The 27,967-nt window shown below is 35.8% G+C and overlaps 1 protein-coding gene across 2 annotated transcripts; it reads left to right on the top strand.

The window, feature by feature from the left end:
* Nucleotides 1-13: 13 nt before the first annotated feature.
* Nucleotides 14-27,885, top strand: LOC144853798 (protein mono-ADP-ribosyltransferase PARP6-like). Of its 2 annotated transcripts, XM_078711633.1 has the most exons (19): nt 14-119; nt 5,132-5,762; nt 9,757-9,860; nt 10,098-10,158; nt 16,251-16,338; nt 18,566-18,638; nt 18,742-18,873; nt 19,554-19,694; nt 20,074-20,215; nt 20,465-20,614; nt 20,772-20,990; nt 21,283-21,428; nt 21,696-21,744; nt 22,012-22,124; nt 22,434-22,506; nt 22,852-22,968; nt 23,130-23,196; nt 26,639-26,723; nt 27,505-27,885. In XM_078711633.1, the coding sequence occupies exons 2-19, from the start codon at nt 5,142-5,144 to the stop codon at nt 27,626-27,628; spliced, it is 2,505 nt and encodes an 834-aa protein (XP_078567759.1). In that variant the 5' UTR covers nt 14-119; nt 5,132-5,141; the 3' UTR covers nt 27,629-27,885. The 2 variants fall into 2 exon arrangements, with proteins under 2 accessions (XP_078567759.1, XP_078567760.1); XM_078711634.1 differs by lacking the exon at nt 19,554-19,694.
* Nucleotides 27,886-27,967: the final 82 nt, after the last annotated feature.

Below are 27,967 nucleotides of genomic sequence, written 5' to 3'. Positions count from 1 at the left end.
TTCGAGCAGGAGGCCAGGGCAGGGCTGTAGGCTTTAAAGTTAAAAAACAAACCCTTGAATTATGTGTAAAACAGGATATCTACTATTGAATTTAGTTTGTTGCTATATTAAAAAATTATGTAAGTAGTGTACTGTATTATTTATGTGGTATTTCACTGTGTTATAATGTAGTAAATAAAGATTGACAGACGATCGGGGCCAGACGAGAATATGGCTAGGGTAGACAATCGAGTACCACCAACGCGGGCGGACATTCGGGCTCAACTGTGTGGACGTTCGGGCTCAACTGTGTGGCCCAATATAATTAGACGATTAGGCCTAGGCCTAGACCCATTATAAAAATAAAGGGAAGACGATCGGGTCCACACAAACGAATTGGATTTATAATTGTTCACCATAAAATATTTTTATAAATATAGGCCCTATGCCTACTAGTAGGGGCCTAGGCCTATTATGATTACCCTACCTAGACTATTAAGGGGACATTATATTTTTCTAGGCCTAGTAGGAGGGCCTAGGCTTGCTATACCAAACACAATAAAGTAAAAAAAACAACAAATAATTCATTTAGGCTAAAAAAGGGACTCAATTTCTCTCTCTTCCAAACAATTTTGCAATAGTAAGACACAGATATACATACAGATACAGTTCCCCAATGACAAAATGTGGTGGTTTTTTTTTTAGCTTACGCTACCTTTATTAATCTAATATTTAATAATTTTCTATCATATCTTTTTTAATCGCACGTAATGGCTACCAATAATATTATAAACAAAAACATTGTGTGCCAAGAATTATAAACTATAAGTATAATGGAACGGATTTATAAACGATACACTTGGCTATCGGGCCCAATGTTAAGACTATCGGGCCCAACAACTAAGATCATCTGCCTACTATAGTATAACTAGTCTAGGCCCTAGCTTTACTGTACATCTTTTATGACTACTTTCTAAGGACCGGTGAGTGTTGAGAAAGTGCGAGGTATACGAGGCACGGCAAATATTTGTATTTTGATTACAATCTAGTCTGGGTTCCAGACGGAGTTTTGTCTTAATATTAGTAAAAAGATAAATATTTTGGCACATATGGTGTTTCATACGTGTAATACTTGAGTTTGAATACTCCGTCTGGGGAAACACGCACAAGTCACATGGTTTGACACCAAGAATTCTTGGTGCATAGATTATCCAGTTGACTAGTTTCAGGCGCATGCGATTGGCTCACTCACTCGTACGCTGTTTTAATATTCATATTTCAGAATTTCAAAGATCAGACTCAACAACTAAGATGATACGCATGCGCTATGTTACGTTTAAACAATGTGTGCTTGGGTACATTGATGAACGTTTCTGAAGGCTAGAAATGATTTTATAATATGCCTAGTAGTCTGGTATTGGTAAACATTTGATGGGAATTTTCCCAAGAACATGAAAACTCGTCTTGATATGATAGGCTAGCTTCTCCGCAAATCAAACATTGAATGGATCATTTATTATGAGGAGATAATTTTTGATTTAATTCCCACCAAGCCCAGACCCTGTCCTGTGTGGTAGTGTAGCTCTGTTGTGTGCCGGTGGGTGGTGGTATGTACCTTATTGGCGTTTTATTTGGCAGGACATACGTACGAGTTGGCAAAGACTAAACAATTAATAATCAAAACAACTTGGCAACACGATTTTATATTTCAACAGTTGTTCAGTCTCGATCATACATTCAGCACTGTTACTGTACTACGTACTCGATCTTTTTCATTTTGAAACAAAATGATCATTGGTTGATTCGAAATCCATATTTACATACCGCCCGCCCTATATAGCCAAATACGGTATGATAACCTACATCATTCTTATCAGATGTTTGCGGTCTGCAAATCGATTTCTATACGTGTTTCACAAGTCTGTATTTTCAGACAAAAATCGAAATAAAAAAAAAAAAATAAAAAAAAAAAGATGAATACAGACTTGGGGCAAGTCTAATTACAATCAAACTTTGGATTTAGGCATTTAAAAAGAAAAATCATGTCGGTTCGTGTGCGTTTAGTACTTGGCAAGAATTTACTGGTGTTGGGCGAACCGGCTGCTGGGCCGAGGAGCGTTATGAATTTAGTATGAATCCGATCGATTCTTGTGGCATGTATTTGGGATATTGAGTTGTAGATAACAGAACAGAAGTCCAAGGACGGAGTAATTAATGAGGTATAAAGGGCAAATTTAGCAGGAGGTGAAAGGTATTTGCAATGTCTCCACATCAGCCCGAGCAGCTGGTTCGCTTTTTTAACGATAGTATCCATGTGAGTAGAAAAAGTTTTAATCTGTGTGAACGCCAAGATCGCGGTGCACTTCAACCCTTTCCAGCAAATTACTATTAATTTTGTAATCGTAAGCGACAAGATTTTCTTTCTTTTTTAAGGAACATGTTAAAACTTTACATTTCTCAGGCTTCAGGGACAGTTTCCAGACGGTGGGCCATTCGAATAGACGATCTATGTCTCCCTGAAGCGCACGCGAGTCATCTGGGGTTTTGATAATCTTGTAGATCTTGAGGTCGTCCGCGAACGCAAGGCACTGGGAATGTAAGAAAAGGCGGGGAATTTCGTTAATATAAAAATTGAATATGATAGGGCCCAGGATAGAGCCCTGGGGAACTCCAGAGAGGACGGGGAGGAGATTGGATTCTGCCCCCTCAAAAACCACACTGGAGTCTCCCATACAAGTAACTCTTTAACCAAGCATGAAGATTAACACAGATTCCAAATTGCTTGAGTTTGAGAAGAAGAAGATTATGGGGTATTCTATCGAAAAAGCTTTGGTGAAATCTGTGTAAACAATATTATATTGATGTCTATGCTCAATGGCTTCATATACGGTAGACATAAGCATGGCCAGATTGGTCTCACACGATCTACCGAACATAAAGCCATGTTGTTCAGTAGCGATATGGGAGGGAAACGTGGTTCAAGAGTTGCTTGTGCGTTCGAAAACTCTTGATACAGTGGAGAGTAATGAGATGGGTCTGTAATTAGTGACTTTAAGTCTTGAATTTGCTTTGTGTATTGGGACAACGTTGCCGGTTTTCCATCTTTCAAGGAAAACACCAGTCTGTAGAGAGAAACGAAATATGTGCATGATTGGAAAGGATAAGGAGGTAGAACAGAACTTTAGAATTTGGTTGCTAATACTATTAGGGTCATTGCCCGCCGTCTTGAGCACGTCGAACGACCTCAAGATCGAGTCAACTTCATTCTGCCAAATAATGGTGTTGTTCAAGACATCAGTGTTTACCGCCGGGAGACATCGATACACCACAGGTTCAGTGTCCCTAAAGTCTGAGAAATTAGAAGCAAAAAAATTATTAAACATATAGCGTGGTTTCAGCAGCAACGCACAGACATTTCATTCTCGCAAATAAAGTGAACAACGATGGCCAGGGAATGTTCAATAACTGGCGGTGAATAAAAGGTACCTGATATGCCGATCCAATAACATGCCGCAAAGAATAACATTGTGAGAGAATTCTGGAATGCATGTATAAAAAAGAATTACGTTCGACAATTGTAATGAACTAGGCCTAAAATTAAACTTAAACTAATATGCTTAGCCCTAACCTAGAGCCCTATGTAGAAAATAATTTAATCAATTTTGATGTAATAATATTGTAATTGGTGTAATATTAATAATGAGATACACTATTTTTCTTGTAGTAGGCTACAGTACTGTAGGTATATTACGAACGATTTTTAGTCGCGAGCTAACGCGACTCTATAGCTCACTATGTTGGTCGTTAAACACTAACTCAAATTTGCGCATGCGACTGCAGCCATGTATATGGCCTCGTTATTATTGTTGTCCATGTACGTACTAATAAGCCTGGCGCTACTGTAGTTTCCTTCGCTTGTATTTTGATTCCAAATTTGAAAACTAATTCTTTATCACATGAATAACACCTTAGAATTATGTCTCATAAGTACTTTAATGAAGAAGAATCACAAAACAGTAACAAATAAATCCTTAAATTAATGATTTTACAGACGTGTTTCTCGCACACTGTTTCGCTTACAGTATTCAATGTTCAATATTTTTGTTTCTATGGAGCGCCAAAAGAGCAATGATAATGGACTAAAATTTCTGACTTGCATCGCTTGCCTTGCCTGCCCCGCATGCCTCGTTGCCTCGCACTTTGTTAAATTACCCTTCCAAGGTCCTAGCTAGGCAAATCCGGGATGATTCAGTCTGTCTTGGACTATTCGGCCTAGGTTTGGTGGAATGATTCTGTCCACCTTTTGGCCTGAAATGTCTCACTTTTAGTAATGATGTTATTTAATTGTTTTTGATTTAATTTGTTTTTAATCACATTTGAAAGATTCTTGAAATAAACAAAAATATGTACCGGTATGTATTTAATGATTTTATATTTTTGTTATTACAGTATTGCTATTAATGTTAATTATAAATTTGTTCAAAGTGACAAGTTCAAATCTAGTTTATTTTGTTTTCGGTTTGTTTTTGGTTGTTTATGGTTGTTTTCAGTTGTTTCCAGTTGGTTTCGGTAATTAGACTGACCCGGTCTGGGCATTTGGTGTTTAATGTAAATGAAGTACAGATTCTTTGCAGTTTGAATGCTTTGCACTAGGGCCTAAATAAAAAGAAAAAGTCCTTATTTAAAAAACAAACAAAAAAACATATGAATTTCTCTTGGTGTGATTTTTCATTAATGATTTCAGACATGTGGTTATATTACAAACTTTTAAAAAAAATAATATTGTTCCCTATTTTAAAAAATATTGAATAATTCTTCGATTTTTGTGAAATAATTATTTTTGTTCATTTTCTTTTCACCAGAAGTGAATAACTTTATTAAAACTGCTAATCAAAGTCAGATTTGATTAAACTTCATTTTTTCATTTTAATGCTGCATACTGTACCATGAAGGAAGTAAGCCATGATTAGACAGCATGCTTTTTTACTGGTATACCATAATGATCAGTTCCTTTGTTTTAATAAATAATTAAAAGATTATTTAAATTAGTATTATTTGTACTGGCAGTACATACAAGGTTTGCCTACACTCTGAATTGTTTGTCCAACATATTCAATAATTTCATTATTATTTTACTATGGGTTTCTTTCAGAATGCATTAAATGATGGAAGACCTTTCTCATGACTGTTATGAAGGAAAGGATGAAAGCAAAACTCCTCTTCTTTTAGCAGAACAAAAAGAACATGGCAGTGTTTATAAACCAAGGGATGAATTTCCGAGAAATGCAGCTGAACGAGAAACACACCAACCCACACATTTAAAAAAAATTAACGATATACATTACTTAGTAGATGGTGATGATGCTAGGTATGATTTCAACCACGGTGCATGCTTGAAAGAAAGTAATATACTACTCCATAAACAGAACAATGAACGTGCAATATTAGAAACTAGAGATGAAACAGGATGTTATCCAGATGGAACACTTAGTTCATGTGGTAATGGTGAATCCAATTGGTTCATGAATCATCATATGTGTAAACATGAAGAAAACGGAGTAAATCAAAGCATTGAACAACAACGTGATAGCATTGTTGAACAGTTGTCGGCACTTGGAAATGAAAGTGACCCCAATGATGAAGAAATTGATGATGAACCTGGTATCAACGATGATGATGATGAGGAGGAGGATTCTGAGGAGGGTGACAGCAGTAGTGTGGATGATGATTGTGAAGACTGCAATGATTACTATCAGTATAGTGATGATCACAATGATGAAGATGTAAGTCTTAATTTACTATTTATAGTGAACTAGCAAAGTATGGATGTGTGCAATAGAACAAATTTATCTTGCCGTTGTAGTGTAATATAGATTATACAGTAGTAATAATGATTTACCAATTGTATGTTGTAAGCCCTCTTAAAAATATATGATCCGAAGATGATTATGGCCTACCTGTAGTAGCTGAGAAAAGGCCTAGAAAATGAATTTCGTTCCAATGTTCGGGGTCTACATTTTGAAAGTTGATATTGTGAAATAAATATGTTGTCCACACTATATCAAAAGTTCTCCACGAAATATTCAGTCAATTTCAAGCAATTGGTTAAAGGTACTCCCTACTGCAAAAATAGCCCTTTTTTGAGGTTTGGACCAACTTTTGTAACTTTACAAATACTGTACTTGACCAAGTGTTATATTTACTATGTAATGTGGATAGTCAAGTGGATTGTAAACATACAGTACATATATAAATGTATCTAAAATTTCAAATTTGAAATAATAAAAACTGAAAAAAATAGATTATTTAGTAAATTTGAGACTTTTTGAGATGCAGTATCTTCATAAATTATTCACATACCTACCATGCTTATATTTTCTGTATGACTTCTTGAGTGGGTTGGTTTAAACAGCATATGAAATTTGGTATTGTAATCGTAAATAGGTTTTTTATTGTCGAAGCTGCGAAAAGTGTGATTTTTTACAAATTGTATAGATAATTTTGAAGTTTTGGCCATTTTTATGGAGTGATATCTTAGAAAATAGCTTACCAATACCATGTCTTTATATTCATGCATTGGGTATTCTAGTTGAATAGTGACACACCGGTCTGTGTACTTTCAGCGAGAAAAAAATATTATGCAATCAATTATTGTAATGTAACTGAAAAATTGCATTTTTTGTTTTTTTTAAAGTAAATTTAAAAACTAATAGCTACTAACTAACCTGGTTATAAATGTTACTGTCATTTTAAACATTGGCGAAAATGTATTTAAATCATCATTTTGGTCTCAGATACTAAGGCCAAAAAAAAAAAATTATTGTGTTGGCCACGTTTTGGGTAAATCCCAAAAATGGATAGGTCAGTAAGAAAAGTTTTTTTTTTTTTTTCCATACCAAAAATGTGTTGCCGGCAAAATACTAAACAATTTACACAAATGATACAAAAGTACTTTGAAACTTTTTGAGGCATGGGCCTACAGGTAGGCTCTAGCTACCATTTTTAAAGCCAAAAACAAAAAACAATCAAGATCGAAATAAATTATTTCCGTGTTACTGTATATGCTACATTACGCGACTAACATATTATTCCAGGTGAAAAATATTGTTTTATCCATACGTAATTACACTGGCATTTAGATATAACATTAAAATCCTACCAGAGATATGGATCGATCAAGGAGTAGGCAAGAGGCCTGGCGTGCATGCCGGAACGGGTGGATTATCGCTATATAAATAACAAGTTTGAACAAAAGAGCTTACTACCATCTTAGGTAAATTTTTATTCAACGTATAGGCCTACTTGCTTGGCGAATCCAGGGATACGATGGTATTGCTTTTTTGTAGCCCGATATAGTGTGTCATTTCCGGCAAACTAGAGGTGCCGTTAATTTTATGTGCAAGAGTACCATTTCCTGCCATCTAGGGGTGTCATTTAACAAAATTCGCTTCGCCACAGGTTGAGGGGCCTGTGGCGCAAAAGCTCGGTATCGACGGCCCTGGACTCATGGGCAACCCCTTAAAAGTAGTTCTGCGACCGCCCCTGATAACGTTTAGAATATTGAATCAGCTTTAAAAAACCAAACAGTAAAATATAGCCCTAATACAGTACCTGATGTGAAAGTTAGTTTTTCCGAAAGTTTTGAACTTCTCTCTTTCTGGCTGATTATTTTCGTTTTTATTTAGAAGTTTGCTTATATATTTATTGTATCATCTCCAATATGAGAGAGAAAACAACCGGTCACTGATATACCCACAGCATTGTCCGATCCCTTTTTCAGTAATTTTCGTGTTGGATTTATACAGTACTGTAAAAGAAACACTTATCTATTTAATGCTACTAAATTTTTTGCGTATTTTACGTATCTCCTCCAAAACCACTGAACGGTACGTCCTCACATTTGGCACACTGATGTTTATTGATGGGCCGCACACGATAGGCTACAGTATGTCACTTTCCTGAATTTTAAGGATAAACACTAACAAAATGGCCAAAATAGCAGTAATTTGACGTCTCAGCGACCATGTTACAGTATGTCACTGTATAAACTACGCAACCTCCTGTGTTGTGTACCGCCATGGCCGGAACTACAAATACCATGCCGCTTTCCACAATTTGTTTCCATTTTTTTCTGTTTTTGGCAGGATGGTTTGTTATTGTGTTTGTGTCTACATGTCCTTGTAAGTCTTTCTTTATTTGATTCATCCAGTTATTTCTTGGTCTTCCTACGGGTCGTTTTACTTTCCTGTAACTTACCAATTCATATTTTATCAATAAAATGTTTTAATCAGCTGACTGATTGACAAACTTCAACGTGTATGTCCCTCTCATGCACGTTGTCACTTTCTGAGGCACACACTAGATTAATATTCACACAGCACAAAGTCCCATATCCAGTAATGCTTTCAATTTGTAGCTTACAGATATTTCAAAGTAAAAGAATACTCCGTGTAACAAAATCAATGGCCGTAAATAGTTCCGAATTGCATTCTTGACAATTTGGTTTTTTTTTTTAAATAATTTGTCAGGGGCCGGGAAGAGTACGCATATATACTGTACTTAATCATGCCATGCAAATTATTATTAAAGGCAGACAAACCGTGCGGAGCACGGGTACTGGTATACCACAATTTAATTACAAAAGTAGCAAGTAGGTATACAAATGTCCCATACAAAAAAAAATGGGTGTCTAGAAAACTCAGATCTGAGTTTTCTACAGTAGATCTAGAAAACTCATATATCTGATTTTTCTAGATCTTAAAGTCAGATATCTGAGATCTGAGTTTTCTAGATCCGAGTTTCTAGACACCCAAAAAAAATTGCAAAATATCAAAACCAGTAAAATAAAAATAAAATGTAAATGAATAAACTTAACAATTCGTGTTTCCACAGCAATGTGTTTTTCATTCGATTTTTGTCCACCTTTTTATTTTATCTCCAAGTCTAAGTATCAAATAAATATCAAAAAAGTTTGGCATTTTATACTTTTGTTATGTTTGCGCGCATATCTAATTCACACAGCACACTTTTTCTTTAGCGTCTTTTATTTTCGTAAAGTCTAAACAGTCAAAAGCTAAAAATGTCTGTTTACAACGTCAACTCATGAAGAATACATACTGCTACAGTTTTGGGGTTTCCCCAATCTGTAATCAACAACATGATTAGTGAAATACAATCACATTGTACAGATTTTTGGACGTTGCGGATAATTTTGAACATGTTTCTTTCGCGGGAACAAATCCCTCACACCGATACATCGCGATGTGTATCAAAATAGAGTACCAAAATCAATCGATGATTTCTCAAAATTGACACGCACGATTGTTGAGAACATTTGATATGTTGTTAACTATAAAATTAACATTGTATATGTTAAGAAACTCTAGACCCCTAATACTGGAATGAGATGAAACGATACGATTTACTGCTTATGGCCTATACTGATTCCTTTTTATTCCTGGTTGATCCTAAGTAATCTTAATTAATGAATTAATTATTTCTTCAATTTCACATTGACTGTATTTTATACAGTAACCTACTGTACCTAGCACATGTACAGTGGAAACCCATAATGGGGTTTAATTAAGCTACTGTACTGTAACAATTATACTTAAGGAGCTTTCGTTACTTTTAAATGTCAATCTGTAATCACTTTATATTGTTAACATTGCCAAACAAATTTAATGTCCGGTATACGGTACAGTACTGTTCCATGAAGTTCTTTGAACTTTGTGGGTTTCTTTTAATTGTTCACAAATGTAGTTATTTCCTTTGTAGGCGTATGGAGATAATTTATTAGAAGAAGCCACATTACATCCACTTCTTGGTCATGATATTCATTCTGTGAAATTGTGGTATGGCCCCACTGCAATAGATGTCAGGTTTGTCACTCATCACTACCAATGTTACTGTAGTAATAAATTACTTAACTTAACTTAACTTAATATTGATTAAAACAAAGTTGATTTAATCCTCTGATGTGTGCAAATACTATAATTCATTGCATGGTTTAAGAAATGTTTTTTTTAAAGGTCAATGCATTATTAGATATTCTATCTAGTAAGATTAAAATTAATGTATCTACTTGTCAATTATGGTTTCCTTCTCTTCAATTTCAGGCGATTTTCATCTTTAGATGATGTTGACGTTGATCTAAAGCTTGACATTTCATTTCTTCATGTAAGTCTGTACATTGTTTACAACAAATACAGTGGCGGATCTAGGATCTGACAAGGTGGGTGGGGGGTGGGGTGTGGCCACGAAAGTGGCAAACGAGGTGCGTAGGACCGAGTGAGGGTGGGTTTGGGAGGAGGTCCCCTTCCCGAGCCTCAGAAAATGTTTGAAAAAATAGATGATTACACACTGTTTAATAGGCTAGAGCAACTGTTTCCATCACATTTAATAACAAATGTTACATAATGTAAATTTAAATAAATCTATCCTAAATACTGTACAGATCTTTTTCGATGAAGTAATAATAAACTTTGATTTGAAAAACACTTCAAACGAAATGAACATTTGGTAATGCGGTACTCTGAAAATGCCTTGATAGTGCATATTATGTTGTGTATTGTGTTTTGGTGGTCTATTAACCTCAGATATATACCCTACAGGTGAATAACTCAATGTAATTTAGTAAACTATGATTGCAGTAATATAACACAAATCAATAAAATGCCAAATACGCCACACACTTTTTTCAGCTAAAACATTTCATGTTTATTTTATGCCTATGAAATAATAAAAGAACACCATGTTTCTCGATTATTTTTATCGTTTATACTGCATACCATTATTAATATAAAAAACCAAAAGAAAAGTTCACGATATTACAATCCACTCAGCGGTGTAAATATACCACGCTTGCACACACGGACCAGGGCGGTAATTAACTGAAATGGAAAATGGTGTATTTTTTTTAAGTGATGACGTCAGCATTCACACGAGGAGTGAGCTAGACAACGTAATGTTTGGAAAATAACTCAGTTGTGGGTATTTTCTGAAGATTTTAAATCGCGTTTTCTTTTTAAACTCTTGAAATAGTAATTAAACTCTTAGCTCTTTCACTATGTAGGCCTATTTACACAACTATAATGCTAACCCTAGCTCTAGGCCTCTTTTTTTTTAGAATTAAGTGGGTGACTAGATTAGTTGATTATTATTTAATTATCAAATCTGAAATCCTCAAATGACATACAGTAGGGACTGATTACAGAGGTGGTACTCAAGTCTATTACGTGACTAGCTTACCTGGATGAACCGACATAGGCCTTTTCCCCTTCAAGGGGAGAACATAACCGAAAAGTAACATTTTATTCATGAACAGCAACCCCGGTGCCGGGGACGATAAGCCACACTCGGATCCCGAGCGATCCAGAGATGCGCGGCGCCCTCCTGGACGGCGTTTCCGACCTTTTACGCAAGGGCGCGGTCGTTCCGGTCGACGCTCGACACGCCCCACCAGGACACGAGTCTACGATGTTCCTGGCTCGCAAATCCTCCGGCGGATGGCGACCGATACTAAATCTCAAGAGTCTCAACAAGCGCTACATCCGACCAGCCAGATTCAGAATGGAGACGCTCTCCACGATTCTGCTTGGCCTGCGACGAGGAGACTGGGCAGCCTCAATAGATCTCAAGGATGCGTACTTCCATGTACCCATCTTCGAGGCCGATCAGCGGTGGCTGCGCTTCCGCATAAGCAACCAAATTTACCAATTCGTAGCACTCCCGTTCGGGCTGTCGACAGCCCCACGGGTCTTTACGCGTGTCGTTCGGGCGCTGGCAGCGTTCCTGCATCGACACGGTATCCGTATACACATGTACTTAGACGATTGGTTGGTTGTGGCCCAGTCACGAGATCAGTTGCTGCGCAACATAGATTTCGTCCTCGACGCCACGGAACGAGTAGGTTTCTTAATCAATCGGGACAAGTCGTGCCTGCTCCCGACTCAGTACCCGCAATACCTTGGAGCCCGGATCAATCTGAACACATGCGTGGCTCACCCGACCGCAGCGCGAGTGGTCTCGGCGCAGGCAGCTCTGGCCGGTCTGCTCGCGAGTTCGGCTCCAACGGTATTCGACTGGCTCAGGACTCTGGGCTTCCTCGCCAGCTTCGTCGACCTACTCCCATTCTGCCGTCTCAGAATGAGACCGTTGCAGATCCATCTGCTAGCGTTTTATCGACCCGCGTCAGACTCTATCGACAAAGTGGTGCCGGTGTCCCCATTCGTGGCGACACACATCCGTTGGTGGCTAAACACAAAAACTCTCACTGCCGGCCGGTCAGGTCCACGCCAGACATACGAATTACTACCGATGCCTCCGAAACCGGATGGGGAGGACACTCGGAGACGCAGCACGCTTCCGGCCTCTGGTCTCACAGCGAGGCCCGTCACCACATCAACATTCTGGAGCTATGGGCGGTGCAGCGCACGCTAAAAGCTCTCAAAGCGTCAGTGCAGGGCCGTCATGTGCTCATTCGGTCCGACAGTACCACCGTCGTGGCCTACATAAACAGAGAGGGCGGCACGCGCTCGCCAACACTCTGCTGCCATACGTGGACATTAATTCATTGGTGCATCGCGCACAAAATAACATTAACAGCAGCCCATATAGCGGGCCGGCTAAACACAGTAGCGGACGCGCTATCAAGGCCTCTGCTTTGCCCGACGGAATGGCAACTCTCGCCGCGTATAGCCACCCTCATCTTCCACCACTTCGGGCGGCCGCTCGTAGACCTTTTTGCGACAGCGCGGAACACTCAGCTTCCGACCTACTGCAGCCGGTTCCAGGAAGCCCAAGCGTGGCAGATGGACGCCCTGTCCATCTCGTGGGACGGTCTCTGGGCGTATGCGTTCCCACCGATCTCTCTCCTCCCGCTCGTGTTGTCGCATGTTCATCGCCATCACTGCCGGGTGCTCCTAGTGGCTCCATACTGGACGCGCCAGTCATGGTTCCCACTCCTCTACAGCTTACTGTACGACCACCCCCTGCAACTACCGGTCCGTGCGGACCTTCTATCGCAGGGCAGAGCACATCTCTCACTAACAAACATCCGATCCCTGCGCCTGACTGCCTGGCCATTGTCAGGGATCGCCTCCGAGAGTCTGGCATACCAGATGGCCCGGCCGCCCTGGCGGCCAAGTCCCGACGAGAATCGACGCTAACAGTGTACAATAGCCGTCTGAAGCACTTCTTCCGGTGGTGCGCCGAGAAGAACACGGACCCCAGGACTGCGTCTCTGGGTCTTATCTGTGACTTTCTTTTTTACCTGTTCAATTCAGGGTTGCAACCCCGCACGATTGCAGGTTACCGGTCGGCCATCGCGGCCATATTGCCGGCGCTTCCCGACGGTTCGACGATCTCTAACTCTTCTGTCATCACGCACCTCTTGCGAGGCATGCATCATGAGCGTCCTCCTTCGTCGGTTCTCCTCCCGCGCTGGGACATCAACGTCGTACTCTCTGCACTCACCCGCGCCCCCTTCGAACCATTACATAATGCCTCTCTTTATAATCTCACCCTCAAAACGGCGTTCCTGGTTGCAGCGTCATCCTGTCGACGCCGGGGTGAGTTGCATGCTCTATCGCTAGAGCCCGGCCATATTAGGTTCGAACGCGGTGGCGTGCGGCTAACTTTTCGCAGGGGGTTTCTAGCAAAATCGCAGACGTTGCATCACTCGCCGCCCGCGATCTTCATCCCCACCATAGCTGCCTCTTCTTCTGTCCGCGAGGACAAACTCTGGTGCCCGGTGCGGGCCTTAAAGTTTTACGTCCATCGGACCAAGGACGTACGAGAAAAGCTCTCTCACCTCTTCTGCGTCACAGTCCCGCCATTCGGTCCGGCATCAAAGGCCACCATAGCTAGGTGGATCATCGCCGCGATCCAGGCAGGCTACTCGGCGTCTCAAACACCTCCACCTGCACACATGCATCAGGTACGGGGTATGGCTGCGTCATGGGCCCTGTTCTCGGGTGTTCCGCTAGCAGACGTACTACAAGCAGCATGGTGGCGATCGCACACAACGTTCACAGCTTTCTACCTCCAAGACCTCGCTCAAAACATGGCACCAGTAGCACACGCTGTGCTGAAGCCACAGTAAACAGGTATGTTGATCAAATTACCTCTTCTTGTCAGCCCACCACCGACTAGATGCCTAGTCCGGTGCTATTCTGGCCTATGTCGGTTCATCCAGGTAAGCTAGTCACGTAATAGACTACACAAACCAAGAGTGGTGTTGGTAGTCTATGAGTGATAGCTTACCTGGATGAACAACCCTCCCTCCTCCCCACTTGACAAGCGTCTCGTGGAATGGTGAGGTATGCATGGGCGTTGCCGCCCACCTGAGGGCGTGGCGCATGGGCGATACCACTGTCTTGGAGGGGAGTTCATGAATAAAATGTTACTTTTCGGTTATGTTCTCCCCTTGAAGGGGAAAAGGCCTATGTCGGTTCATCCAGGTAAGCTATCACTCATAGACTACCAACACCACTCTTGGTTTGTGTAATATGGTGCTTTCTAAACTCAAAACAGTAGTTGCACCGTTGTCATTTATTGTACCAGTACAAAATAAAATAAATAAAATGTTTTAAAAAGTGGTACTGTAAAATGGAAGAGAGAAATTATCTTATTTTCTCAGTGTTATTAATTAGTTATCCGCTTGGTATACCAAGCGGATAACTCCTTGTTATTGTATGGGATCAATAGTTTTTTTCTGTATTATTCTTGGATCCTTCCTTCCTTTTTGTGAGTCACGTTTCTCTAAAACGTAAACATAACATTTCATAACTTTGACAACATATGGGCATTTACGTGAAGTTGTGCACCTCCTATTTTTGAATGACGTCATAGTTGCGCAACGTGACTTACGCGCAATTTTATGAATTTCAATGATTGATTATAGATTAAAAACCAAAAGTCATTTAGTATTGACACTTTGACAAAATTTAAGTCATATCAGGGGCAAACTTTCTACGGATTAAAAATGGCATGTTTCACAAGAAGTTACGCGCGCACGCGCATTTAAAATTTCAAAATGCGCAAAATTAATTTCTAATCAACTTTTTATGCGTTTCTTGTCATTTTGAGCATGTCAAAAATTCCCACGGGCGCGCAATTTTTTACGCACGCGGTGCGCACGTAGCGTTAAAAACATATTTTTTTCTCTTGAATTATATTTTTCAAGTCTTTCCTAGTAATTTTGAAAACAATTTAGACCTTTTCCAGTTTAAATAACGCCATACGAACACGTTGAATTAGACAATTCGTGCGCGTTTTTTATGAAAAAGCTTAAAAAATCGTCAAAATTATGTCTTTTTTTAAACAGTCATAGTTTCTAAAGTAAACCGTGAACCGTTTATTTTTATTACAAAATCTAGAAGTTGATGAGTTGTAGATATCGGATCATGCATCGATAAGGCTAAAAAAACATTGTGACGTCATCGTATGGCCACACGAATGTAAAATATAGGATTTTTGTCTCTTTCGTTATTGCTCATCACATTCAATGGAGCGCATCATGCTTATCTGTATTCCTTTTTCTCCTAAATTTATATATTGTGTAGGTCAATCAACTTTCTTTAGCATGAGATAAAAATATTTTAATTTTTATGACGTCATCATGCCTAAAAATTTTAATTACGTGGGTCATTAATTTCATCTTTACAGTAAATTTTAATCTGTAATAGCTCGTAAGAATAAAATGTGATAATCACGATTAAAACGTTTTCTGGAGGCTATTGGATTGTAGATACGAATTCATGTAAACATTTTGCCAATCGGATGTTGTGACGTCATCATATGGCCAGTTGAATAAAAAAAGTCGTATTTTCATATTTTGCGTAATAGTTCATCACATTTAAAAGGGTGCGCATCTATATTTTACGTATTCAAATTTCTTCTACACGTTAATATGTTGTTCCTGAGATAATTTCCTCCAGAAATTGCTATTTAAGTGTTTCATTTTGATACCGTCGCCATGTTAAAAATTGGAATAAATGGCGGGTCCCGTAATTTCACCTATTCTACACTGTATGTAATATGTATACAGATTATACTCTTTGCATGTATATACTATATGACACAAATTGACAGAATTCAGCACTAACAGCATATCATATTCTTCAGTTCTTGTCATAATGCCATAATCTTTATCTGTGTGCAATATTCCAACGTATGACGTGCACGTGGCGTTTGTCGTTGTGCGGATAACTAACTCGTCAAAGTGACGAGTTTCATGTCTAGTTTATATTGATATATTTTGTTTACAGCATGAGATAGCAAATGCGTGGTCCTTGTTCTGTGATCAACCACTTATTGTTCGTCTCAACTTTTCTTCTTCTCGTTATTTAGATGGAGGTAAGTTTTATCTTAATACCAATAACACAAATAATTAAATTATTAGCTTCATAATTTTAAAAGATTTAGCTATTATAGAATTTGTTTAATATCTGATTTTCACTGCTACTATGACAGGTACATGTTATAGAAGGTGAAGTCTATTGATATATTGTGAAGTATATTTATTAAATATATTAATGATTTTCTTGCCTATTAGTGGATATGTTGTTGTTTTAAAACAAGCTATAGCTTATTTTGAAACATGGTGAGTGTCATCACATTAATGACCCATTATTTAAACATTTTTATTAAATTCAGACTAGACTAGAAATTCATATGGAATAAGATTAAGGATGCTGTGCACTCAGTCCAGTCTGCTGTTGTGTATTGTAGCCTGTAAAGGACCTATTGTTAGTAGAATGATTTGTTTAGCAGACTTGTTTACTATTTGAACTATAAAGTGATCTATTCATTTTTGATAATGTATCTGTACCTTCACAGTTCATACAAGATATGTGAGTTGGTTTACAATAGCACTTTACTGATCCATAAACCATTGTATAAAGCTAACACCTTAATAAATTCCTGTCGTTAGATTGGACGATTGTGGGTCACATGGCGTGCAATATTAGCACTATTAAACGATAGTTTAATAGTCCTTTTTTTCGTGTACGAAAAAAAATCTGTTCGTGTTAGGAAATTATTTGTTTTATACTATTGCTTTTGAAATACAGTGCCACATATTTTGTAATTAATTAATTGGAGCGTCTCTACAAGACGTAGAATCGTTGGAAAAAACATAGCCTAAATGAGTTCCAGTTGCCTGTCGAAGTTTTGTATTGCTGTCTTTCATCCTATAGGTCTAACTAGGCCTGTTAGTATTAGGCTAGGCCTAGGATTGTTTGGTCGTTAGTAGGAGACAGTAGGTGCATTTATAAAATCCATATAAATAATAATATTTAATATAATTATTAAAAACCAAATGTTACTGTTTTAATCAATGTGAATCAAATGTAGGCCTTGGCTAAAGCCTACCTTTTATTTGATTCAAATGACAGGTATCTATTTAGATGTTATATAAAACAAATAATGAATGTTTTATATTTGTGTAATGGTACAAATAATGGTATTTGGTGAATGATGAAAGGTTATATATCAACAAGCCCCGTTGATATATACACTCATAAGCATTCATTATTTGTATATTAAAAATTCACCCATCCTACAATATTTAATATTCTAAACAATAGTTCATAGAGCCAAAGCGAAGTTTACCAAAATCTATTTATTCTGTGAAAAACTCTCTTTAGGGTCTAAGCACCTCAGTGCTTACAATATTTGTTTGGCTTTTGTAGGAAGTAATCAGCTTTACACTTTGTATGCTAAATGACATGCCTAGAAACAACAGCAGGAAGTTGCATTATTTTATGATCGCACAAGGAAATAATATTAAACATTATACAATGTAAAGTTTAATAGTCATACATCTTAACATTAGTTTCATATTAATAACAAATTCAAATAAAACAAATAATTTAATAACATGAATTTGCCCAATCTCTATTTTATTGGAATTATACATTATCAGATTAATGTCACAACTGTTGTATTAGTTATTTGGTGCCAAGAATAGACTCATTATTTAATAACAGCCATGTGTTTGTTGAAAACAAATCTTGATAATTATTTATAGTACAGTTTAAACCCCTATATCAGATTTAGAATGACAATTTAAAATTTAAAATACATTAAAAGACCAAGACCTGAAGTGAAAAAATAGATAAAAAGTATGCTTATTATTGAATACTTTATAAAAACTTTAAAATATTTATAAAATACTAATTAATGTGTTGTACTATTGTTGAAATAAAAAATAGATTTGGATAATAAAGAATTTGATATCTTTATTCAGATTTGTGGTACACATAGTTTAAAACTAGACCGATGAAGATTAAAGGGACCTAACAAATTGTCCCCTTAATATGGTGTCCCATGTATTTCCCCACGTTTGTTTCATAGGAATGTGTGTCCCTTGAATAGTATTACAGTAGTGGTGTACCAAAGGACAGGTTTAAATTGATTATTTGAAAAATGTTGTGGACTGGAATTTTTTAGCAAGTATTACAATCTCTGTATAAAAAGATTATATTATTAATATACTTTTGTTTAACATCCTATATGCTTAAGTTTATGTCTATATAATGGATGAACATGAATGTAATAATGCAAAATGTTGTTTTTATAGATATTTCAAAAGTTACCGTTTTTCAGCCTTCAACAAGAGAAAAACAAGTTGGAATATGTGTTCAAGTTAGAAAGTAAGTTACAATTTTACAACTTCAAGATAGCCTAATCTTCATTAATTTTATTGTTATGTGTTGGTTGACTATACTTCTTAATATTATTTATTTTTTTGTATAGAATAACTGAATGTTTTGTATCTAAACATTGGAAGCTTTACAGCAACTCATATGTGGAATCCAAGCAGATGCCGTTAGCATCAACAACACCAAAATCAACTGAATCCTCAGGCACTAAAAAGTTCAAAAACAGGTAATTCTATTTAAACACACATTTTAGCTAGAGATCATCACAAACAACAGAGTTAAAAACAAACCAATAATATTAGTATAACAAAGAAATATTATTATAAAAAATGGAGTTACTGCAGTAACTGCAGTATAATAATGTGGACATGATCCCTTATACTTTATAAGGAATATCTACAGTACCCTGTAATTAGGAGTTACTGTACTAGGCTTCGGATGTGTATGAAAAAACAAATCATAATTTAATCAATTTGCATAAAACATGCAGTATACTATTTTCCTATGCACTACCTTCCTACAGGAAATGCGTTGTGGTCGTGGATTTCTTTGTATTCTTTGTGTCGTGTGCTAACAATTATTGATTTCTTACTAATACAATTATACTGTCCAATATTGCATCTGTTTTCTAAATAATAATAACAAAATTAGTAGATATAATATTGTTTAAAGGGTTGCATGGTGAATAAGCACTAGTAAAATAAAACTTCTTCAAATTTAAACTCAGGAATCACTTTTTATAATGCAAACCTCAATATTATAATACTATATCTATAATCTTTAAAGCATAATATAGCTTAAATACTAATGCTTATCACTTGTTACTATTATCTATTGTTTCTTTATCAACTTTTAATTTTTTTTTTTGTTGCAATAATGAACCACCGTGGCTATTCTTTTTGTTAGTCTTTCTGTTTCTGTTGACGATGCTGCTTTATCTCAAATTATGGAGTTAGGTTTTAGTCGTACAATGGCTAAAAATGCACTTACAATGAGCGAGGGAGACGTAGCAACTGCAATAGCCTTTGTACAGTCTAATCCAGCAAGGTAGGTTTTTCTTTTTGGCGCACATTTTAAACTACTTTAAAAACATTTTATTTCAGATAAAATCTACCAATTACTTTATGTTATTTGTGTCATAACCTTAGCGCATTCTTGGGAGTTTTTATGGTGTTTAATTTCTAAGCCTTCAATCGTCTGGCATTTTAAAATGTTTTTATTGCTATAATATTGTATTGTGTTTTGATGTTTGTGTGCTGCCCATATTTGTTATACATATATATTTTTCTATGTTTTTGATATAATGTATATAATACAATGCTTTCAGCTTCTGCTGCTTTTAAATAAATTCTCTTGATTTCATAATATTAATTACAAAATAAGGTTTGATTACTGTTATTAAAATATTTAATGTGATATTTTCTAGGTGTCAGAGCTTCCAGGGAGAAGAGTTCATTCCAAGAAAAAAGAGCCTTAAAACACTTTTCCGACAAAAATCAAGTTCAAAAAGTAATCCCATAGAACATTTAAATCCTGATGAATTGCATCTCTTACCAACATTGACAGAGGTAAGCATTTGTATCTTGCTATTACAGAGATAAAATAATAACTAGAGGGTAGACTAGATGACAGAGCGTGAGATGATGGGAAATGGAATCTACTGTATAAAAATAATTTACCATACTTATTTTTTTAATTAAAATGTTGAAAATTTTGTCACTTTTAAAATGCATTCAGATTTTCTGAAAAACACTGGTTTTGAGACAGTATATTGTACTAATCTTGAAACTTTTTGATATAAATGTTTATTTTTCTAGGCTGGAAAAACAGCTAAAACAGTACCAAGCCTCTGCCATGGGTTTCTACACCAAGTTTACTCTTACCTACGCAACAGAATTTCATCCCTAAATGAGTACTGTGTCGTATGTGATGAACCACACATCTTCCAAAATGGTTACATGTTAAAGGTAGTCTATTTTGTACAGTAATAAATAAGAACTATTGTCTATTCTAAATGATTTGAGTAGAATTTAAGTTTTTTTATTATAATGTGTTGAAAAGAATAAGAATAAACTAACTCTGAATCCTCCAGTAAAGATAAAAATATATTTGTTTCATTCCTAGCCTGCTGTATGCGAACGTGAACTATGCGTATTTGCATTCCAAACTCTCGGTGTGATGCGCAATGCAGCTGAAGACATTGCAATGGGTGCTGAAGTTGTTGATCTGCTTGTTGCCATGGTTTCATCAGCTGTGAAATCCAAAAGAAAAAGTCTGATTCTTGATCCTTATCCAATGGTAGTTGATCCTACTAACCCGAAGGAATTTGCTTTCTCTCCAAAGGTAAATTAATATAAGTATTTCAAAAGAGGAATACATAATTGTTTACACCTGTGTCAGGTTACGTTAACAGACCCCTAAAGCTCTGTTTACACTATCAGACTTTAGGTGTCAAAAAAATGTGATGTACCCATATATGGACATGATGATTTGGCATATCACTACCATATTTGAGCACATCACACTTTTTTAGTCAAACTTGTTTGATAGAGCTTAGACTGAGCTTAAGACTTCGCCACCACATCATCAAATGTCCATAATCTCATGCATGACTCATATTTTTTTCATTTTTTAGAAAAAAGATTGTGCAGGATTTCAAAAGATTGAAAAGTCATTAGAAAGTTTTATATCAATCCGTGAGATGCTTGCCACTGGAGATCCTGCTAACATGAAGAAACGAATGGATATAAAGGATCCAAACTCATATCCATTACTGCAATGGTAATGCAATCTGATAGAATATTAGTTAGAATATGTTTTACAAAAATATTTCATTACTATCTACAGTAACAGCAAGTAACTCACCATTTACAGGATGGATAAACTATATCATGCTTTTAATCCAAGTTTCATTTGAGGTTTACGGAATGGAGTAGAAATCTACCCAGGTACTCCAATACTACTTGAGCACATGTACATGTATTGTACAGTAACTACAATCTAAACAAGTAAAGAAATTAAATTTAATATTTTTCTTTATATTAACAGGATTGTATCCAGTAACAGGTCCCATATAGTAAAATTACCAGACTCAAGGGTAAGTGCACATCATTATAATACAGAATGGTTTTTAATTAACAATCACATTAATAATATCCGTACTCTATTTTACTATTAAAATATCACCTTGTTTCTCTTCCATTAGCAAATCAAATCCAAACTCCATCTTTTAACCTCTTTACTATTATATGTGTCATCGTCTTTTGTTTCATCAGCAAATTACATCCAAACACCATACTTCAGAAACTTTACTATAATGTGACATCATCGTTTATTTAAATCCTAAATGTTTTTATTTCATCAGCAAATCAAATTCATGCACACACCTCATCAGTTTTTATTAATGACGAGTCCACCTTCTAAGGAGATCATCTTCTCAAAGGCTAAGCTGGAGCATGGTAGTATCTTTGCCTTTCAGTAAGTTGTTATGACCATGTTTCTAGGGGCACCAATTTAACATAATCACAAGTATTATTGTAGTTTCATTAATTTAAAGGTTATATTCAGACTTAGTTAGCCCCCCGTAGTATAAAAATTAGCCCCCACACCAGATATTGAATATGTTTTTTTATTATGGTTATTTATATGATTGACCATGGCTCCAAAGCCACAAAATAGATAAGAAAATGTGGATTAATAATATATATATATAATAAAAAATAAACTACTTCTTAGTTATATTTTAAGTGTGGTTTGATATATCATTTATATTTTTAAATTATTCAGTGGCTCTCACATAGAAAACTGGCATTCCATTTTACGCAAAGGTCTCATCAATGCATCAGGAACTAAATATCAAGTAAGTCATACTGTATGACAGATAATCATTTAATGTAATAAATTTTTGTTTTACTTCCAAAGACAATTGCACAATCATGTATATACAACAAGGCATATTAAAGGTTTTCCAAGGAAAAACTGTCTCTCAAGTTTCTGATTATTGTATTCATGAATGGAAACAAAGTATGCTAATACATCTAATGCTATCAAACTTTATGTGACAAAAAATGTGATGTGCCCATATATGGACACGATGATGTCATATCACTACCATATTTGGGCACATCACTACCATATTTGGGCACATATCACATTTATTTTGTCAAACTTGTTTGCTTAATACATCCAGTGGTTTTTATTACAGCTGCATGGTGCTGCATATGGCCAGGGTATTTACCTCAGTCCTCATTCCAGTGTTTCGTTTGGATATTCTGGAATGGGTCATGGATATCATAGAGACCCAAATAGGACAATACATGTGGTGAGTACAAAGAAATACAGTTACAACTAATTTATGTTGGTTGTTTTTTGTCTATTAAAAAAATGTTAAAATCTGTTATATAATGATTTTATAAATGTATTGAATGTTTATAGAATACAGTACACTCATAGATTGATATTCAGAACATTGATTATTTCCAGACAAACAAGAAGTCTGATTGTAGATTTTTAAAAAGTAAAAATCTTACCTGTATAGCACTATGTGAAGGTATGTACTGTCTGTGGCCGTGTTTCCGCAGCCAAAAATTAACCGATAAAAATTAAACGATAATTAACCGATAAACTGCCTATGGAAACAGGGTTTAACCGTTAATTATCTCACTAAAATCGGATAATTATCATATAAATGCGATTGTGTTGTGTTTGTGCATCTGGTTGTTTGGTAATGACCGATTAGCAGATAACTTTGTTTGTGGCTCCGTAAACACGGCCTGTATTTATAATATTTTAATATTAAAATTGTAGTAATAATGGTAAAAATACTAATGTACTAAATATAGGTTTAATGAATCCTCACCATCTGTATAACCTTTCTTGTTCTATATATAAATCTACGCAAGGGCAAATTTCAGTAAATAAGTAAATTAAGTTTTACTCGATGGTATATAAAGTTGGTTCATACTTTCGGTACTGATTTGAACCACCTGATGTAACCCTGTTTACTAATTAATTTTTAATCATGGTATACACTATCTAATGGATGCGCATCTAGATAAATACCCGCACACATTAATACGAGGATGCTTCGCATTTACCTATCTCCTTCTACGATAATCTATATATTAATGCTACTAAATTTTTTGCGTAACTTTACGTATTTCCTCCAAAGCCGATGAATGGTACGTGCTTACATTTGGCACACTGATGTTTATTGAGGGGCCGCACACGATAGGCTATATTACTTTCCTTAATTTTAAGGATAAATACTTAAAAAAAGGGCAAAAAATAACAGTAATTTGACATGTTTCGTGAGTTGTTACGTCACATATCAACTGTGCAACCTCCTCTGTTGTGTACCACCATGCCCGGATCTACAAATACCATGCCGCGCCGCCAAATTAAAACAGTTAAGTGTTTAGTCTTGGAAGTCAGTCAACCATATTGAATGATCAAGTTGTTGAAGTTTTAATTACACCTATCCTTTGAACAGAATGATTTTCGTAACACGGTTTGGCTCAGTGAGTAAAACTTTGTGGCCATTGATATCAATGCTTAGTTCGAGTTTGAATCCATGATATATGTACTGTAAATATTCGGTATCACCGCTTAAACCAAAAAATCAAAACTAGAACACAATGTAATGTAATCAAAAGTAGCAAAAAGGATACCAAACCTCGCGCAAAAAATGCAAAATATAAAAAACAACTGATATAAAATAACAAATAACACAAATCGTATTTAAAAGTTAGTGTCCGAGCGCATCATTTAATTTCAAGTTGTGCACTTTTTGTGTCCGTAAGCAGCTGTAGTTTTATTATTCTATAACTTAATTCATACATAGACATCGCTTTATTCATCCATAAATTTGGAAATTACAGTGTTTTAAGCTTTCTCAATAAATATAAAAACAGAATTAAATAAATAAAGACAAAAGAATATAACTAACGAACATATCTTCTATTGAAAAAGCCAATACCTCTTGGAATGAAAGAGTTGGGATATCAGTTCGTGTTAGCCGCTGATACCCTCAGTCTATCCCATCAAGTATTGCGCTTTTATACTTAATCATCCCATGCAAATTATTATTAAGGTAGACAAGACCGTGCAGAGCATGGGTTGCTGCTATAGACCACAATTTAATTACAGAAGTAGCAAATAGCTAACAAATCTCCCACACATAAAAATTGCAAAATATCAAAACCATTGAAATAAAATGTAAATGAATAAAAATGAACACACAAAAACAAAAACGATTCCAAATGGTTTTTTATATTGTTGAACATGAAAACAGCTTAACAATTCGTGTTTCAATTGTATTTTCAATCGAATTATGTTAAACTTTTTTATTTTATCTATATGTATCAAATAATTTATACACCACGAAAAACACCCAAAATAATATAGTTTGGCATTTTATACTTTTATTAGTGTTTGCGTGCATCATCTAATTCACACAGCACAATTTTTCTTTAATGTCTTATATTTTTGCAAAGTCTAAACAGTCAAAAGTAAAGTATAAAGTTCCATATCCAGTATCGCTTTCATTTTTTAGTTTACATATATTTCAAAATAAAGGGATGGTGTATAACAAAATCAATGGCTGTAAATACAGTAGTTCCGAATTTTATTATTGATACAATTTGTTTTTATTTTAATAATTTGTCAAAGTAATTTTATCAGAGTGCGCTTTTATTATACTTGCCATGCAAAGTATATAACCACATAAGGCAGAAAAAGACTGTGCGGAGCACAGGTTACTGCTAGTTGTTTTTAATAGCTGAAAACTGGTCAAACAGCTCGAGTACAGCATCACAATGTTGAAGACAAAACAATATAGATTTACTATACCACTAGCAGTAACCTGTGCTCCGCACATTCTTTTTCTGTTTTAATATGTGGTTATATATACTAATTCGCATGGGAGCAGTAAGTATAATAAAATTTATAATATATATAATTATTTGGTTTCGATAGTTTTCTTTTTTTGTGTGAGCTTTAATTGTTCCCTATTTGCTACTTTTGTAATTAAATTGTGGCTTAGTTTTCATTTAAAGATGTATTGTCCCCCAAAATCATGAAAAATGAAGATTAATTAAATCGGTCTCTCAAAAGATTATTTTGTAGTTTTAATAAATTAATCACTTCCGTAGAAAAAAAATCGAAAAAAAAAAGTTTTCACTTATAAAATGACAAAAATAAATGGTTAAATTCAACCATTGAATTGAATTGGCTGGAAGCCAATTTGACAATTTTTTTATTTAAAGACCAGGTGCGGGCAAAACATTTCTATTGATCATACATTCCAATAAATATCGATCTATAGTTTCCACTATGTTTCATAATTTTGGGGATTTTATTTGTGTTACATAAGCTTGTTGAAAATAAGCACTTTCTTATCAGTGGGGGGATAGTTCAAATTACAAAATCAATAGAGAGGCATTTTTAAAAAACTATGAAAAAAAAACAGTGTGGTAAAAAATGTTATCAGATGACTAAATATAGGTAATATAACTTGATCTGCATGGTATTTGTAGATGCAGCCATTGTTGTACACACAACAGAGAAGGTTGCATAGTAACGTGACGTAGCAACTCGCGAAACATGGCCGCTGAGATGTCAAATTACTGTAATTTTTTGCATTTTTAGTGTTTATCCTTAAAATTCAGGAAAGTTTTCTTATCGGCTCATCAAGAAACACCAGTGTGCCAAATGTGAGCATGTACCATTCAGCGGTTTTGTAGGAGATACGTAAAATTTAAAAAGACCAATTTAGTAGCATTAATATATAGATACGTTCATAAAAATAAAGATTGGCGATAAATGGAACATTCCATTCTCTCAGTCTCCCAGTATAAATTCACTTTCATAATTTCCAGTTATGTTTATATATTCGAGAACCATCCGTGGGCACGTACTATAGGGTACGCGAGTGAAGCAAGAACACCATCTAGTTTTATTATAATTAACAAAGTTAAATGTTTAAATTTTAGTGATCAATTCCAGGGACCTGAAGAAAAATGGCAATATATGGGTGTGTACCAACCCGGATTATGTGTGTACGAGATTCTTCTTTGTGTAAGTTTTTTTTTTTTTTTTTCTCACGTTGCAACAAAAATACAATAAAATATCACCTTTACCATTTAGTATAACAAATAATGAACATGTGATACGAATTAACCAATAAAATGGCAAGAATACAGGTGTGTTATAATATTCAAATAGGGGCATGGTTAAAAATATAGCCCAAGGTGATCTGGAGACTATACTATATCCCGAGACGAATTCAAGGGATATAGTATGTCTCGTGATCACCGTGCCCAGTAAATATTTGTTTTATATACTGTACCACCCAATTTGGTTGGCTAGGCCGAAGCGAATTTCCATTTTTATGGACAAATAACATTTCTTGAATCTTGAATCTTGAATGCAAACATGGCCTTGGTTGGAGTAGGCCTAGTTAGTTGCACAGTTTCGCTACTAAGCTAAGAAGCAAACAAAAAATGCATTTGATAATTCGTCGCTGCTAGATATGCAATAAAAATTTCCAAATCATACTTTATTTGTTTCTTCATATTTTAACTGGCCGCTAAACTTACTAAATCCTCTATGTCAGCTCATACAAAAGTTAATCATTGTAGACTAGGCTAGGGCGTGTGGATCCGATTGTATTAAAGAAGATAGAGGAAACAGACATGCGCAGTTTAGCCGGTCTATAGTTCGAGGGCATGGCAATAACTATAGACCAGCGATTAACCAATCGGATGCTGTGAATTGAAAGGTGCCGGTATATAATGCAACTTACTATTTTATTCAATACCTAACTGATATAATACGATACTTTTTTTATCTTGTTTAGATATGAAGATGGAAAGGTTGGTGATCTGACAGTGGACACATCACAAGAACGATATTCCAAAGAGATTCTAATAGCAACTCAAGTTAAAACACATCCCAAAACAGGCAAAAACATTATAGGTTGAAGCAACCTAAAAAACACATCCCAAGACAGGCACAAACATTCTAGGTTGAAGCAACCTCGAGAAACACATCCTAAGATAGGCACAAACATTCTAGGTTAAAGCAACCTAAAAACACACATCCCAAGATAGGCACAAACATTCTAGGTTGAAGCAACCTAAAAACACACATCCCAAGATAGGCACAAACATTCTAGGTTGAAGCAACCTAAAAACACACATCCCAAGACAGGCACAAACATTCTAGGTTGAAGCAACCTCGAGAAACACATCCTAAGATAGGCACAAACATTCTAGGTTGAAGCAACCTAAAAACACACATCCCAAGATAGGCACAAACAT

The sequence above is a fragment of the Antedon bifida genome, chromosome 10 (assembly GCF_963402885.1).
Source record: "Antedon bifida chromosome 10, ecAntBifi1.1, whole genome shotgun sequence".
Classification (NCBI taxonomy): domain Eukaryota; kingdom Metazoa; phylum Echinodermata; class Crinoidea; order Comatulida; family Antedonidae; genus Antedon; species Antedon bifida.
This window is presented reverse-complemented; position numbering and strand designations above follow the sequence as displayed.

Coding starts and splice junctions, on each gene's coding strand:
- LOC144853798 (XM_078711633.1), top strand. CDS start 5,142: ATGATGGAAGACCTTTCTCATGACTGTTATGAAGGAAAGGATGAAAGC. Junction 21,429..21,695: donor TCATATCCATTACTGCAATG/GTAATGCAATCT, acceptor TTATATTAACAG/GATTGTATCCAGTAACAGGT. Junction 26,724..27,504: donor TGTACGAGATTCTTCTTTGT/GTAAGTTTTTTT, acceptor TATCTTGTTTAG/ATATGAAGATGGAAAGGTTG.